The sequence below is a fragment of the Lutra lutra genome, chromosome 1 (assembly GCF_902655055.1).
Source record: "Lutra lutra chromosome 1, mLutLut1.2, whole genome shotgun sequence".
In the NCBI taxonomy this organism is placed as follows: domain Eukaryota; kingdom Metazoa; phylum Chordata; class Mammalia; order Carnivora; family Mustelidae; genus Lutra; species Lutra lutra.
Genome location: NC_062278.1, coordinates 118858913 through 118877477, shown reverse-complemented (window position 1 = coordinate 118877477; position 18565 = coordinate 118858913). Strand labels below are relative to the sequence as shown.

The following is an 18565-nucleotide window of genomic DNA, read 5'->3' as shown; positions in this document are numbered from 1 at the left end:
AAAGACGATCTAATAGAAGTGGATTACACCTTATACTGGATTGTAACGGATCATGCTAGAAGAAGGGAGATTGACAGTAAGAACCAGAACATGGTAGGAGGGATAAAAAGAAGGTTATAAATAAGGAAGATAGGAGAGAAGGATAAATAGAGCCTAGAAACTGACTGGACAAAGGAGATGAAAAACAGAGAGATCGAAGATGTTTCCAAAATTTTGAAAAAGGGTCAGTGAAAGACAGTGACATTATCATGAGCATAAGAAAAAGCTGCTTAGGAAAAAAAATAGCATTATAAAACAATTAATATAAAATGACTAGATTTCAATATACTGTGAACTAAACCATGTTTCATAAAATGCATATGGCAAATTTCTATATATATTCTTAACAGAAAAAAATGTATAGCAAAATTCTAATAAAACATTATTTTGTAAATTATCAAATTTGTAATAAAGCAAATTATCAAAATAAGTTAGATCTGTTTTCTAAACTAAGAAGTATATTTTTTTAGAAGATTAAAAAACATCAATAGGCTTCACAAACCTTCTTGTTGATTCACTGGCTCATAAGATAAGACATATTCCTCTTGACCACCTATTAGTTAAAATACAGATGAGAAAATCTATTAAGATAACTAATGCTAATTTAATTCTTCGAACATAACATATAAATTGCTAGGACTTTCCTCAGAAAATAGCAAAGATGTAGAAAAAGGGACTTTACAAATAACTTATGGCAAGATTAAGTTAAAAAAATAGCAAATTATGAAGTCATAAAGATAAGTCTGATAAATGTAGAAACAAGATATAAATGTGTTATTTAATAACTACCTTTATGATATCCTGTGTTTTTTTTTTTTTTTTTAAAGATTTTATTTATTTATTTGACAGAGAGAGAGAGCACAAGCAGGCAGACAGGCAGGCAGAGAGAGAGGAGAAAGCAGGCTCCCTGCCAAGCAGAGAGGCTGATGCAGGACTCGATCCCTAGGACCCTGAGATCATGACCTGAGCCGAAGGCAGAGGCTTAACCCACTTAGCCACCCAGGCGCCCCTGATATCCTGTGTTTTAAATTGTCATTAGATCTATTTAAAATCTTCATTTGTGATGTCATGTACGCGATACTAATTTTTTATTTAGAAGCTAAGAATTGTTAAATCTAACTTAAAGATTAATACTTGATTGAAAAGTTCTACATATGTGAGTATTCATGTAATTTACTGTTATTAAGAACATGCTTATGTTTTGGTCCCACCAGATATAATATTTAACAGGATATATATACATTTTTATAATTACAACTATTTTATAATAAAAATTTTTAATGTAAAGGTAAAACTTTTGCCACTATTTCACTGATGAAAAAAATTCACTAACTGTTCTAATAATTCATTTATTCAATTAAAAAATTACATTAAAATGAATTTAAAAAGCTTTAGATAAAGGTGCTCCCTCTACTTGCTGGAATGGGAAGTTGCACAATTCATAATTGCTTAATAAAGCCAATTAGAGCTTAAAAAAAAAAAGGCTTTGGATAAAACGAAATCCTTCCCTTCCCTCTTCAACTATGAATCAGATAGATAGCAAATGAAATAAAATATATTTTGTTTTTAATTTTTAATTATTTGAAAGCACTTTAGAAGTTGAATCCTCTCAGATTAAATTAAAAGTTTAGAGCTTAAGAATGTTGTCAATAAAAAACTATACAAATTGTATCTTGACTCAGCAAAAGGAACTGAAAGAGTTAAAAATTCTAGTTCTTCACACACACACACACACACACACACACACACACACACACAAATGTATAGAAAACAAATTAGAAAGGACTGTTACTTGAAGTGGTTCCATGAAAACAAATAATGTCGGATAACATATTTGAGGATTTTCTCCTTGATTATCATGATTCTATAACAAGTTTTTCACTAAATTTGGCACTGGTTTTATATCATAGGTATGCAGCTATGATCTTTTAAATTCATATATTGGCTTTAAAAGTGTATTTCACTGTTTTATTATAATATATAAAATACATACTTAAAAGCTACTTTAAAAATACTGTATGTAAAACAGGGTTTACATATTAGCAAAAACATGCAATTCAAATATTCCACACCTAACAATTCATGCAAATGGTGCGACAGACAGTATATACTTTCATTACCTCTTTTTTTTTTTTTTTCCAAGTCTAGAAAGTTACTCAACTACTCTATGGTGAGTTCTGATTATATGATAATAAAACATTAATAAGAAATCACATTTCCACACCAAAAAAAAGACAATTATGTAACTATTATGAAAAAAATAACAACCAATCGAATGAGGGTTAAAAGTATATATTGTCAACATGAAAAATATCAAAGACTGATATTAACAGGATGGACCTTTTGAGCGGCCATACTCATCTGTAATCAAGATTACTTTCATATTAGACAGCAGTAAAAAAAAAGTTAGAAAAGCAATTTTAATTTTTAAGGTACCACAACTGATAATATTCATGTACTTCCCTCTTTCATGCCCAAATCTCTTAAAAAACTCCAGATGCTTGTATAGTTTACTTAACAATACAATAGCAAAAATGTAACATAAGGATATCAAAAAAGAAATCAGTATTATTGTTTGAGCAACTGTTGAATATATTTCCTTCTTCGTTTAGGTTCACCAGAAGCTGGTAGTAAACAATAACTTGATCTAGATAATTACTGATAACAAAGAATAAAAAAGGAAATAAAGCTAACTATAAGTTAGCATTACTGAAAAATATTTAAATGCTCATACTAAAATAGATTTACTAAAAAAAATGGTAAAATATAGGTTTACCCCTCATTTAACCAGGTATTTTCTTGTAAAAGATACACACACACACACACACACACACACACACACTATGTACACAAGTAGCACTGTCTGTAAAAAGGATTTTAGAGTTTTATTAAAAATTGGGAACTCTGTTAACATTTATACATAGTATGACTTTATTTTTCAAGTACAGAATTTTACTTGGCTCTCTCTGATTTTAAAATATTAAGCACCTGATGTTCAGTATTTAGAATATATCACTAAGACAAAAAAACTCCCAAAGGATATATATTACTTGTGATTGCAAAAGAACAAGTATTGAAACACTTACGGTAACTACTTTCACTATCGCTGGCATTAGAAGTTATATGCTCTGAAATTGCAGGACAATGGAAAAAATAAAGAAAACACAGTGTCATGAGTTTAAAGAAGCAAATTATCAAAATAAACACAAGGCGACATTACAAAATGTTGAGGTATAGATCACATATACTCAAGAAATTTTTAAAAAAGCATTCTTGATTTTCTTTGAAAAGTTTTTTTTCCCCCCAAATAAATATGAATTAGGAAGGAAGGAAACTGTAATTAAGGACAATGCTCCATTTTTGTACCACACAGTTTATGAACAAAATCTATGACAAATAATCAAGTAGAAAAAAGTGATCCTTAATTAGTCCAAATGTAGACAAAGAACCCAAAAAGAGAAAATGCAGTTGGCACCATTTAATTTAATTTTTTGAAACAGTAATGACTAACAAAAGACACAAGTTGTATTTGAGCAAAGAGATGCCCATTTTAATGAAGATATATCTTAAAAAAATAAATGATCTTGCTTTTAGTTCAGCTTCTTTCTTGTTCCTGAAGAGGAATGAAAATCCAGGTTTCTGAGATCATACAGACAAAGTATCTTAGATGTCATAGATTCATACGCGCCAAAATAAGTCAAATGGAAGGGAATTCTAGAAGGTGGGACTGTATTTAAAAATAGACTAGTACTTCTGAGAAACTCTGTTTTGATAAAACTGACAATGGCTGTTCTGGTTTTTGCAAAACAAAAAAGATAAAGTAAATACATCTACTTGCAAATTGCCTGGCCTCCCCTTGAAAATGACTCCTTTTCATAACTTGTTGGGTAAACACCAGGTACTCTCCCCATGTAAACATAATCTTGAATGTTTTCTCAATAAGTATCTCTGGAGAGTTAAAAAAAATTATAAAAACTAAAAAACAAAATTTTCCACAGTAGAAAGAGAAATCTAAATTTCTCTTTCTTTAAAGGGATAAGAGAACAGGCTTGAGGAGAGATATCTGCTGTACCATGCCACCCACAGAATCTCCTAAAATCAAGATGTACTACTGAAGAGTTCTGAGAATGGCAGAATGTAAGATTTCAAATGAAGATAATAGTTCTTGAATTGCTGTAATAGTGAAAATTAAGTCTGTTATTCTAACCTGCAAAAACAAGATATAATTTTTTTTCCTTTTTAAAAATTGCAGGATAGTTGACATACAATGTTGTATTAGTTTCAGGTGTAAAGATAGAACTTTCTTAACTATGATTATAAATATTTTAAATATAGCGGGGACATTAAAAATTATATGACTGAATAATATATGACAAACACATATAAAATGTTTTTAAAAAGTTTATCTTTAAAAATTTCTTCCCATGTTACCCATGTACTTCAAAACAATCATTTTAAATTGTTGCATCCATAATCTATTGAACTGATAAATCATAATTTACCTTACTACTTATTACCCAGACTTTTTAGTTTGCTTTAAATTGTTTTCCACCAACATCAGTAATTAGGAATGTTTTCATTTATACAACTTGTCTTATTTCCTTAAAATTCATTCCTGAAAGTAGGAACGACACATTAAAAAAAAATTCTTAAAATTTATATTAGGATTAGTAGTGTACTCTACAATCTCTAATACATAAAAGAGAGTAGCATTAGTTGCTGCAATGGAGTGAGTGAAGGAGGAAAGTAAGTGGGCGTGCAGAAGAGACAAAATTAACCATGAGTTGACAATTACAGAAGTTGGGTAAATGAATACTTGCAGGGTTTTACTATTCTTCTACTATTGAATATATATGGCATGTTATACAGTAAAAAGTTAAGCTACTACAAATCTCTTTTGTCTTTTCTGGGGATTTCTCCTAATCCGAGTTCTCTAAGATTACCTATAGTTGTTATGCAATCAATTTTTCAAGTTCTTTCAGGTATCTTTTTACGTAACTCTACAGTAAAATCTTGCTATTCAAAGTTTGGCTCTTGGATAGCATTGTCATTGTCACCACTGCTAGGAGTTTATTAGAAAGGTAAAATGCTTTCTTCTTGATAATTAAAAATATATTTTTAAGAAACTTAATCAAAAAAGGTATTAAAAAATCCAGTAAACATATAAGAAGGTGTTCTAATTTTTTCCTATAATTACTTATCAGGGAAATGCAAAATAAAGCTACAACAGGATCTCTACCATCCACCAGAATGGCTATAATGGAAACAAACAAACAAACAACAACAAAAAAACCAAAACCAAAAACAGACATGCCAAACACAGACAAGGTAAGTAGCAACTGGAACTCACATACTACTGGGGTTGGGGAAATTGGTACAACCACTATGGAAAACTATTTGGCAGCCACTACGAAAGCTCAACAGATGTATGTATGACCTAGCAATTCCTTTCCCCGGTATTTCCCCAACATGAAGACATATATATGCTGACCAAAGGACATGTGCAAGCCTGTTCAAAGCAACACTATTCAAAATTGCCCTAAATATATATTTACAAGTCTGAGATAATATAGTTTCATATTCTTTTTTTCTCATTTATATTATGAGCATTTTCCCATGTCATGTTTTAATATGATTTTCAATGATTATATGATATTACAAAACACAGATAAATCATACGTCATTAACCACTTCCCAAATACAAAGGTTTCATATTTTAGGATGGTTTCATATTTTTTTGACTGTAATTTCTCAATAAAATTAAACTTAACTGATATATAAACCTTTATCTCTATCTCTGATTACATACTTAGGATAATTCCTTGGAGAGGAATTAGTAGGTCAAAAGATACATTTTTTCCAGATATGCATAGTGGTTATATATTAAAACTAGTGATTCCATAAAACAATACCACTGGGTTCTGTGGCATTTAAAAGAAATTTATTTATTTATTTATTTTTAAAAAGAATTTATTTATTTATTTATTTGACAGACAGAGATCATAAGCAGGCAGAGAGAGAGGAGGAAGCAGGCTCCCTGCTGAGCAGAGAGCCCGATGTGGGGCTCGATCCCAGGACCCTGAGATCATGACCTGAGCTGAAGGCAGCGGCTTAACCCACTGAGCCACCCAGGCGCCCCATTTAAAAGAAATTTAAAAGAAATATCTGTCAAGATGATGGGAAGAAACTATCATTTTGTTTACTGATTACTGGGGACATCAAGTATTTTTATACACTCATTTCATTTGTTATTTTTGAGCATTCTTCTCATATCCTCCATTCAGTTATCAAATGAAGATCTGTCTGTTTCTTATTGATCTGTTAGGAACTCGTAGTGTAAAGGCCATTATCCCCCTTTCACATACACAGTATATTCTTTGAGTTTTAATTTTGATTTTATGAAGTCTGATGACCACAGCCATTTCAAATCTCTAACCAAGTCTCCCCTTTCTCATCAAACATTTCTTCCTGAGAATGTATGAAATGCCTTTTCTGTCCTCTCCCTCACTACTACCTATACATCACCAATCTCAAGCAATACTACTCCTCTCATTCTTTACAAATAAGTCTGGTTTTGGCATCTAAGAGCTCCACACAACTTTGCTTCTGTAAGTCTTTGAGAGAGCTTCCCATTACGTATCTCTTTCTTATGTACCTAAGAGTTTTTGAGATGTTCTATAGAACGGAAAGCTATAAAAATTGCACTACAGCTACAAACCTCACCTGAAACCATGTATCATGACTTCACTTTTGAGCACCTTACATAGCTCCTCCTGAATTTACTTTTTTTAAAGTCTCTGTTAAAGGAATCTTACATTTTTCCTTCTGACCTTTTTCAAAGTTGCCTTCTTAAGATATACAAGCTGCACACATCTCTATTTCTAGCTTTTCACAGCTATGATGATTTACTTGCATTCTCTCAGACTTCCATCATATTCTAGTTAGTTGTTAGTCAAAATAGGTTGGAAAGGCCAATTCTCATTGTTTCTTCTGCTCTCAACAGGGCAAATCAATGATTTATTTGATTCTCTTTTTTGTAGAATCACTGAGTTAATGTGTATGAAAAGTGTTCTAGGTTATCACTTTTCTCTCTTTAATTAAAATACCCTATTTTTCACAGGTTATATGAAATTACATGTAGATGTACATCTTTCTTGATATTCAGTATTATTCCATTTCTTCATTGGATTTGTTTCTCTGAATTTATACCTTTTCTTCTCAGTCCCTTCATGAGTCCTGTTTCAATAAGGCTTGATGAATACGTACAGAAGTCATATTTATTTCTTTATATTAAAATCTCAGGATTCTGCTTAGTTTATTTCCTGTATTTGGAAGTTCAGAATATGGATTACTGAGGCTACAAATAATGTTCCTGACCACCCTTTCCCTAGCATTTTCTGTTATATAACAATTGGCACCTTGTCAATTACTAGTCATATGTTTTATCCAGGTTTAGAATTCTTACTGATATTTTCCTATCTCCCTCAGTATTTTCCAAACAAAATCTCTTGATTTGATCACGTAACCAGGTGAGTAAATTATCTTAGTTCCTGTGAGATGAAGCACAAAACCTATCATTGAAGGGATCTTAAGTCTCTCTCCAGAAAATTAAATCCTTTTCTAAAGGACACTGTCTGGTAATCAGCTACCATTTTTCTCTTGTTTCTCTTCTCAAATCCCAATTGTCCAAATGAGAGATGGAAATAAGATATGGTCAAGGTGTAATTACCATCCATGATAACAGTATCAATATAGTAAACAAATTCATTTAGTTCCTTTCTGATGAGTTTTCCACAGGTCTCTAATGATTTAGCAGATAATAAAAAATCTGTGGGTCCTTATGCTGAGTCATACCACCTTTAAAACACATCGTTCTCAAAATAAATTCTATAGCATTAAGAATCTATGTAAATGTTTTCCAGTTTTAAAGATTTTCACCAAAGGTAAAAAAGATAAACGGGTGCCACTAGTAATAGTAAATTTGTGGCTCTTGCTGAATCTTAAAAAGGCACAGGCAAAATGTATCTATATAGAAATAATTACATATAAAGTATAAAGTATACTTCAATATGTCTTCAATCTAATACAAACCTTTAATCATTAACGTTGAAATAAAAGTACCTATACTTTAGATTAAAATTCCAGTATAAAGTTAGCAGAAATTAAGGGAAAAAACCTTCTATGAAATATAATGTTTATTAATGTAGATCTTAGAAAGTTAAAAGATACTGATCTCTAATTTTTTTTTTTTAAGATTTTACTTATATATTTGACAGAGAGATAGCGAGAAAGGGAATACAAGTAGGGGGAGTGGGAGAGGGAGAAGCAGGCGTTCCACGGAGCAGGGAACCTGATGTGGGGCTCGATGAGACTGTAGGATCATGACCTGAGCCAAAGGCAGATGCTTAACAACTGAGCCGCCCAGGTGACCCTACCATTTTTTTTTTTTTTTAACATGCTGGGCGTGGAGCCCAATATGGGGCCTGAACTTACGACCCTGAGATCAAGACCACGCTGAGATCAACAGCTGGATGCTTAAATGACTGAACCACCCAAGTGCCCCGGTATTGGTTATATCCTTAATGACCAATGAATTACAAAAAGTAAGTTTTCAAAATGCTTAGTAATCCAAATAGAAATAACCATCCAGGAAAAAACTTTAGCTTAAGAGATTGCTTCTATGAGTCACTGTCACCTAAAATAACTTAGTAATATTTGATAAACTTTCATATATAATCAATTTGAGAACACATAAATTTAAACGTTTACTAAAAAATGACTTGTTTCATCCATTCACTCTAACATTTACTGAATGACTCCTATATACCAGACTGTACCAAGTTTATATGAAAACTAAGTACTAGTTAGAAAATTAAGTAAGAACAACTCAAAACCACTGACAACATCTTGGTTAAAGGAAAAATAAAGGACAGTATTTCTCATAATTCTTTTAATAATTTACAACCTCCTTGGAAAAAGAGAGCTACAATTTCCATCCCCTTATATCAACTGCTACTTGAATTTGAGGTCCACAATTCTTCTCTATTAACTTAAGACTCATTATATTCTACAGTTTCACATCATAGCAATGCTTTTCTAACATACAATCGAAGTGATTTTAACTTGTTTTAACAAAAAAGCCTGGCGGACAGAAAACTGCAAGATTATTTTCTGCATTCTAGTAATGAAGGTAGGTAGTATTATTTTAAAAAGCTTAAAAAAAGTCTTTTACTTAAAAAAAAAATACCTAGCAAAAGTAACTGCCATAAAGATTACAAAAAGGAAAATGTAATTATGAGCAATTTTTTCAAATGACATGTGAAAAATGGAGCATCAGAAAAACAAAAGGTATGTATTATAGAAATAAAAATCCCAAGCATATTATTAACATGAAAAGTCTAAAAGCAATCTAAATCATATACCTCCTCATGCCAGAAAGGCGCTACCATGAATCTCAAAATGTTTCTGAAAAAGGTAGGTCTGTAGATGGAGGTTAAAAAATAACTTGGGAGTATTTTGATCACTTACTCAGGCCTTTTGATCCCATGTCGTCAGGGATCTCCTGTAGAGAGTAGTTCCCAGAGAGCAAGCAATAAAAAGATAATCAAAGAAAATAGTTGTCAGTAATGCATAAAATTGGTGCTACAATAAGAGACAGTTCCAAGACCATTACAGGTGCACATATTCTAGAGTGTTTTTGTAGATTTCTGAAAGTTTGAAATAAGCTAGGAGCTGAATGTAATGTACTAAAGTAATCAGTTTTAGCTTAAAAGCTGATTTAGGGGAGAGAAGCAAAATTTGAGATTATTTCTTGTTATTTTAAAAGTAAAATTCACTGTCTACATATAGTGAAGAGACAAGATAGAATTCCAGAGGATCTATGATCAAAGATTGTCAATGCTTAATGACCAATTAATTACATATAGTATAATCATTAAGTAGCTTCTCAGGTATCCATAATATTCCTCTAAGATATTATTTGAGAGTATTTTAAGTGTTTCTTCTAAGAACCCTTCCAATGAGTAACTTTATTTTAAACACACAGCTTAAAAATACTGTTAGCTTTAAATTAAGAATTCCTAAGGTGCCAGAAAAAGTTAAGATTGGTATGCAAATTAATTTATGTCTCTTAAGTTGCCCCTGGTTAAGACAATTAGTAACCTGTTGCAGCTCTTGAAACTGTCTCCATGGTAACAACCAACTGCAGGGCAGTAGGTCCCTCTACATTTATTTTCAGTTGACCACTGGATCCACATACTTACGGTCAGCATCACTTGTTTCCTGTTCACTCTGGTCCTTGTTCTTGTAGAAGGGGAATTTTCGGGAAAAGAGGTTCTTTTTACGCTTGTCATTGAATGACTGCTGAAGAAGAGAAGGAGGGGCAAAACAAAGGGATGTCTACTATCTGTGTGTACAAAGGCCCAGCCTAGCAGCTCTGTGAAAGCTGACTCTTGTGACCACAGTGTGCAGTTTGTATATGAATTTATTAATCACAAAGTGAATTTCTAACTTTGTATAAACTCCTAACATTTCTCAACTTAAAATATTTAAAAATTTACAGTGCAATTCAGTAATACCTAGAAATAAGGAGAAAGTGCTACTTGATTAAAAAAAAAAACCCTAGAAATAAGAAGTAAGTGCTACTTGAAGAGTAGCTCAAATTAGCTACTACTATAGTACAAATCTGCTAACTTCTGCTCTTATCAATCCATATTTTTCTAGAAGATTCCCAGGTATGAAGTGCTCTATAGCAAAAGCTATTTTAAGTCATTACTCTAGGCTATTCGAGTATTTTTTTGTGCAGTAGGTAATAATCTTCATTTTCCTCTGACTTGAGCATATTCCCTCCCTCCCTTTTTTGGTGGCTCCAATGAACTAACAAAAAGCCACTATTAAAAAAGAAAATCAAAACAACTGAAAAAGTTGCTAGTTCTGAATATTTAAAAACAATGAACCAATCTTATTATTTTTTTTTTTTTTGGAAGAGAAAAAAGATCAATAGTTATGGTATGAATCAGAAAATGAGAAGAAAACTAAGGGGGTCCATTAAGCATACATAATCCAGCAAAAGATTTATCGAAGCTATCCCACCGAGAAAGAAGAGTCAGAGCTCTTCTGGCCAACATGAATGCCATCCTAACTGATTTGTCTTTAAGCTCTATTATATTCATCTATTTTTAAAAGTATATATAAATAAACTGGGACCAGATTAAATTCACTGCCACCATATCTTGAATAGGAAATAAAAATTCAGGTGCCTATAAAAGCCAAAAAGGCAATGAAGATCCTAATAGTCATACAGTACTGCTGTGGAGGAGCTGCACAGCTGATCTGATGTTCCCTACTACACAGATGTTGGAAAGAGATTTTCTCCCTTCTTCAATGTCCCATTTGTACCTTCACAGATTTAAAACCAGGCCACATTAAGAAAGGTGATGGTATTAAAGAGGAATAACTTCTTTTGTAATTTCTGTCACAAACATTATGTCTTGAAGGAAATGGCCTGACCTAGCAATAATACTTAGGAATTATTACTTTTTGAAGCAGGAACAATATAAAGGATAAAAAAATCTTGTTCTGACTTTTCTTGAGTTTAATCCAATGTCATAAAATGCTATCATTATTCTGAAGTATATCCACATCAGGAAGTATGTTTTGGCATGCCTGTATTTTTAAGCATGTGATGTTCGGCAATTAGGTGCTGAGGGAGAATAAAGTAATTTTTGCTCCAATCCTATTACTTGAAAGGATTTGTTTTGGCAGGAATCTTAACATAAAAACAAGATTAAACTTTTATTTTTGCCTTTTCATATCAATATTTCAGGATTAATAAATTCACAGAGCTCATTAGTCCAACAGATTGTCCTGATTTCAATCCTAAAATTTGGAGGCTCTGATAACGTTAAGCAGAAGTTAAAAATTAAGTTGATGAGAGGGGCGCCTGGGTGGCTCAGTGGGTTAAGCCGCTGCCTTCGGCTCAGGTCATGATCCCAGGTCCTGGGTTCGAGCCCCACATCGGGCTTTCTGCTCAGCAGGAAGCCTGCTTCCTCCTCTCTCTCTCTGCCTGCCTCTCTGCCTACTTGTGATTTCTCTCTGTCAAATAAATAAATAAAATCTTAAAAAAAAAAATTAAGTTGATGAGAAAAAATACTGTCCAGAAATTTGGACTTACAACTGTCAAGTAGCATTATTTAAATAAAAATCTTTGCTTGAATCCAAATTTTAGAAAAGAGAAACAGAAGAAAACTGAAGTTTCAATACAGGAAAATTTATGATAATCTAATTTAGGGAAGGATTAAATCTTCTTGTTCATAAAAATCATCAATGAATTTATAAACTAACAATTTTTATGGTATCTAATAAAACTGTTATATTTTTAATAAAAGGTATTTATCCCTCCTACTGCATATATAGTGGTCAGAGTCAGTTTCACAGCAAACAACCAAAAGAAACATGAAGTTTAAAATGTTTTGATTTTTGGTATCTTTGCAGTTAGCCAAAATGAGATATCATAAAGATATCATAATATAGGACAGAAAGAAATGCTTGTTAGGTTAAGAAAGAATTAATTGTATTACATTTAATGTCCTCTGGATGAAGAATTTATTAAAAGTGAAAATAGCACAAAGCAAAGAAGACAAATATGTGCAGGGACAACACAAAACTGAAGAAACATACTACCTCTGGATTGTCTACATTTTCAATACAAAATACTCTAATTATTTATTGTTATTAACGCTGTATTGCAAGAGAGTATAATAAATAAAAGAACTGATAAAATATCACAAAATCATGATATATATTAAGCATAGAATTTCTCTATGTGGTATGTCAAAATAGCTAAATGGGTGTTAAAAATGTTAATGAGAAACTGAAATGTTGTAAGTCTGCAGTGGAAATAAGTCCATAAACCACCATGTAAGGAAAGGAAAAGATGAACTCAGAATGGGAAATTGTAGTACAGAAAGAAATGCAGTTCTGCATCAATGGCAAGCGTATTTTTACCCCACTCAGTATCATGCATCCTTCTGGTGCTGTGTTAGGACACAGTGACTGTGTATAAGGTTGGTTACAGTCAACAAACAAGACTAAGATTTAAATATGTCGTTAATTCAGTTAACTTCTTACAGTATGGAAGAAAAGTTACAACATGCAACCTCTTTTTCAATACATTGACAGTGTATTTTACTAAGTTATTTTTAAAGACATATATAAAACGAGCACAAAAAGCATTGTATAGATTTCAAATCCTGAGCATTTACTTGGGATTTTTTCCCTCCCCCAAATTTCTATTTTAAATATTGCTTCAGATCATACTATGTAATTTTTTATTTTCTGAAAGCTGCAATTTTAAAGGAAATTATCATTTCTAAGATAACTGAATACATTATACAATTTACTCAGATTTAATTTCTTTGAGGATATTGCTTATCTTTAATTTTATGCCTTTATGTTTAAGTGCTTAGTGGTATCAGAGAAGTACAGATGATAAGGTTAATTAATTTAGTTAACTTTACACATTCATTTGAAATATGATCAAAAGATGTATAAAACTTTTGCTTTAGATTAAAAAAAAAACAAACCTAAAACATTCCTATGAATAGTATTTCAAGACAACATATGTGTTCAGCTTATTTCTTCAGGCTTATTACTACAATATTCCATTGTAGTGATTACACACATCATACAGGACAAAGCCTGCAGTATTTCTTTCATGTACTGGCATCCATTAGATTCAAGCAGAACTTAAAAATGAAAACAAAAACATATTTAAAATTATATATGAAAGAATTCATTAAGTATTTCTTGACTGTCTATTAACTCGTCCTCTACTGTCCCTTTCTTTATTCCCTCAAAATAAAAATTCATATTGATTCAAATATTTAAAGCATGGATTCTCTTAATAAATTGTGAAGGGGGAAATGAAAACTTACATTATGACCTAGTTAATAATATTCTGGGGCATATCTTCTCAGAAGATGATTAAATTAGCTATCATGATTAATACAAATTTCTAACTGGACATCTGAAGGAAGGCTGAATTTATTTCACTTGTAAAAATAACCTTACCAAAGTATGTTGTTAGGAATACATCAAATGACAGTTTCAATAATCTGGAAAGGTCTGTAAAATGAGTGCTTTAATAAATTACTTACTTCAGCATCTACTATTATAAAGCATCGTGGCAAGAGCTGTTGATAGTTAAGTCTTATGGCAAAATCCTTCTAATTTTAATAGTGTAGCTCTGGCAAGAATTATGAAAAAACCTAGTATTCTCAATTATTAATATCTAAGAAAGGACATTTCATATACTTACCCCTTTATCTCCTCTTGCTTTAGAATTAAATTTCACTGTTTTTAACCGGGCTCGTTCTTTCTTCTCAACTCTGTCAAAGTACAGAATGTTATTTTTAAAGTATACCAACATATCTAAGGGTCTAACTAGAAATCATCAGAAATGATACTTTAGTATGGGGCATTTTTATATTCTAAAATCTTCAGAAACCGTTTAGGTTTGTATCCCAAAATTAAAAATAATTTCTGAAAGTGAAATACAGGGTTCATTACAAAACAAAACCACTTGTGAAGTATCAAAATCCAGTACATGTGTACTTATAGGTTAATTCATATTCCATAATTATACTGAAATTATTATTAGGAACCACTTCTGAGTTTAGCAATTTTCTGGATTTTGTTTGTTGGTGTTTTTGTTTCAATATTAACTTAGCATGGGGCATGCATATATGCTAAAAAAAATCAAGCATGAGAGAGAGAAAGCAAATAGGGCAAAATGTTAACAACTGGAGAAAGTAGGTGAAGGATATATGGGTGTTCCTTGTACTATTCTTCCTTGTGTATTTTGCTGTAGCTCTGAAATTTTTATTAAAAAATGGGAAATACAAAAATTAAATTTATCTCCAGTGACAGATTTGTGTAAATACATAAAGTAACCAATTATGGTATACGAAAAATCTTAAAGAGCTTTAAAATACCTGTGGAAGGATATACAAGACCTGGTAATATTAGTTATCCCTCTAAAACTGAAAAGGGTGCCAGGAGTACAGTTTAAGAGGAAGCCTGTATAGCTTTTAGATCTGAATTCTGAAACTTGTTAAAGTGTTAACTATTCAAAATAAGCAAGCCAATAAAATTACACCAAATGTTTCATGTAGATTGCAATACCAACACGAACCTTGTAAAATTTCATGTCAATTAAACTTTTTATCCTTAATTTCAACATAGCAATTATGTTAGTATACAGCAGGAAAACCTACCAAAATCGTTTATAAATAAATGCATTTTCTTCCTTATCTAGTGATACAGTTTTACTGTGAGTACAGAAGAACCTTAGCAGTCATGGACTTAACACTTGTTTTTACTATTCTAGAACAATCCATGACATGACTAGAGAGTACATGACATGATTAACTAATCTGTAATTTTGCTTAGGCACTTATTGAGGGGACTGCAAAACTAACATTTAGTGAGTAAAAGTTTACAACTTAAAATGGCTTTGTTTTCTCATCCTTACCTTGTTCACTAAGTAGCTGAGTGACTTAAATTGTGTTTATTTGTAAATACTGTTCCTGAATAAAAGCTGAAGACTGTATTAACTACAATTCCTTGGGCTATTATTAGAAGTAAAAAGGCTTAAGAGATAGTTTTCCTTAAGAAAATTCAAATTTTGAATACATTCAAAATGAAATGGCATAATCAGTTGTGGTTCCATATGTGGTTTATGGAAGGCAAATTATATTCTATAATGTTATTTGTGAATTTGGAAATTTAGAGGGGTCTTAAGTCTCCTTCAGCACTTCTGACTTAAAAACCCAACTTTACAGAATTTTTATGCAAAAGAGAAGAATCACTTTCTACCAAAGTCAGTGTATTTCTTATTTGTTGCAGACACACATAAAGCCCATGCAAGATAGGAGGTGCCAAAGGATAAGACAATTTTTAGGAACTCTGACTTTGGTATTTAAGATGTGAGGTTTCTACTGACTCAATGAGGCACAGAGACAGAGGAAGCATTTCTGAATTTAAAGCAGACTATGTTCTATTCTAGGAAAAAAGTTATGCTGAGGGCTGCATTGCTAAAAGAGGAGTTGCTACCAAATATACGATCTAGCCAAATAGTTGGATCTTGTTAAGAATATGGATCTAGCCAAGAACGGTCATAAATCCCCAAACCACAACTATAAATCTTGGTTATTCCTTAATACTCCTACTCTTCAACTTCTATAAACAGTAATATAAATATATAGAGAGGCCTATAAATAGGTATATGATTTGGCATACTTATCAATTATAGACTCTTAAAGTAAGTATTACATCATAAGCTTGACCTGACATGAATTAACCAGCTAGAATAAACATTAATGTTTCATTAATGATTTCTGCAGGCTATTTTAAAACCTAAAAAGACTTTCAGGCAAAGATTTACACAAATCAGACCTCAAAAATAAGTTATTTGGGGAGACATACAAACTGACATTTTAATACCTTTCCCACAAAAACAGGAACACTCAGCAGCATTTCATAGACCTACAAAGGGTTCTTTATGCTGGATCATCCTGTTCAAAGACTATCTCCACTTAACCATTTTTGCCAGTAGATAGTAAGTATGTATCACTTATAACAAATGGTTAAAAGCAAAGAGGAAAGACCTGGGAATGTACCAATACTTCTAAATTAAGCAAGGAAAGAGATTGTGAAGCAAATACCAGATACTTCTAAAAATTTTAATTTACACTTTCAATTTTCAAGTCTAAAGGAGGCAATTCACAAAATCAAAAATCCTGAAAACTGAGTAAGTTTCATTACCACCTGTCTGGATAAAGTACAGAAGCTTTTAAATCTTTCTCCCTCCAATGGTAAAGATACATAGCAAAGTTATTTAAATGTATTTATTTTGTTTTGAGCAACTAAATAGGAACTTTAGAGAGATTTCTCTTTGGGGGCATCATATTCTTTAATTATGTCATTGGTTATAACATAAGGTGAACATAATTAAATGACTGAAACACAATATGGAAAACCAAGCAAAAAAATCACCCTCAGTAAAATAATTTAAAAAATCAACAATTATTTGTCTATGTTGCCCTACGTTCAAGTAGTAAGACTGTAATGGACTTATACTCACCTGCGTTTACTGGGAATTACCCCAACTTCGTCACTCTCCCCATCTGGTGTGACCTGCCTGGCTTGCCACCATTCGTCATCAGAAGCATTAATAACATGGAGGATATCTCCAAATTTGAAGTTCAATCCCTGACTGGGAAGGCCACTGTCTTTAGTCTTGTCATAATCAAAAAGAGCTCTAGATTAAGAAGAAAAAAGTACATGTTTATTTGGTGTTTTTGTTGGTTTTAAAGATTTGTTTATATTTTAGAGTGAGAGAGTGTGTGAGTAGGGGAGGGGCAGAGGGAGAGAATCTTCAAGCAGACTCCTTGCTGAGTGAGGACCCCAATGAGGGTCTCCATCTCACAGCCTCTGAGATCATGACCTGAGCCAAAACCAACAGTCATGCTCAACTGACTGAGCCACCCAGGTGTGCACCCCGCCAAGATTATTTGTTATCATATTACCAATATTAAGTTAACATGGGATTCTGAAAGTATATATAACTCAAATAATTAAACAATATATCATACTAGGCAAAATAATGCCAAGCTCAAGAATTTGCACTATAACAGACAAAAAGACAAAAAAGAAATAGTAAAACTGACTTACAGTAAGTTCTTTATTTGTATCCTAATTTCCAGTTGCCATATTAGAACCAAAAAATGAATAAACTATATTATATTATAAATGTAATTGCTAGGATTGTTTCCTTAAGAGAACTCCTTTGGATAAGAACTTAAGTATTATACATTAATCAAGTAATAGAACACAATTTTTCTTTTTATCAAATTTTATTTATTTTTATCAAATTTTAAAAGATTAACATTTTACAATTACTATATTAATACAGTATATTTTTTCTAACATATTTGGCAAGAGTTAAAGTCCTCTGTAGTTAGTTTTCATTATTGTTATTGACTCTGAAAATTCTATTGACTCTAGCTTTGTGAATGAATGGAAGGAATAATTAACTGACAAAATAATCACTCTGTTAATCCAGTCTTATAGTCTACAACTAACGACTCAGATCTGTCAGGGATTTTGTTTGACCCAGTATGTATAACCAAAATAAAGAGAAGAGTACCTTTTAATATTTACTCTTTGTTTATAAATTTAGGGCAACTCTCTAGGTTTATCTTCATTTTAGAATTCAATATGGCTTGCCATTGGATTATATTAAAAGCATTTTTAAAAAATTTCTCATTCAGTATTGAGAGAAATAAGGTAGGATACCTAATTTTTCTTCTAAAATTTTTTATTATGTTATGTTAGTCACCATATATGTCATTAGTTTTTGATGTAGTGTTCCAAGATTCATTGTTTACGTGTAACACCCAGCACTCCATGCAATACGTGCCCTTCTTAATACCCATCATTGGGCCAATCCATCCATTCCCTCCTC

General features: G+C 31.8%; 1 protein-coding gene across 11 annotated transcripts in view; it reads right to left on the bottom strand.

The window, feature by feature from the left end:
* Positions 1-18565, bottom strand: part of DLG1 (discs large MAGUK scaffold protein 1) — a 259278-nt gene that overhangs the window by 21205 nt on the left and 219508 nt on the right. For 6 of the 11 annotated variants that reach the window (XR_007128143.1, XM_047733750.1, XM_047733758.1 and 3 more), the window contains 5 exons: positions 17183-17359; positions 14357-14426; positions 10302-10401; positions 3126-3167; positions 542-592 (listed from right to left, as the gene is read on the bottom strand). Coding sequence is in view for 10 of the 11 variants with exons in the window: in XM_047733750.1 (XP_047589706.1) it covers positions 542-592; positions 3126-3167; positions 10302-10401; positions 14357-14426; positions 17183-17359 (440 nt within the window). In the remaining variant the exon portion in view is untranslated. Of the gene's footprint in view, positions 1-541; positions 593-3125; positions 3168-9567; positions 9602-10301; positions 10402-14356; positions 14427-17182; positions 17360-18565 lie in introns of all 11 variants that reach the window. The other 5 variants (XM_047733774.1, XM_047733799.1, XM_047733814.1 and 2 more) reach the window with 2 other exon arrangements.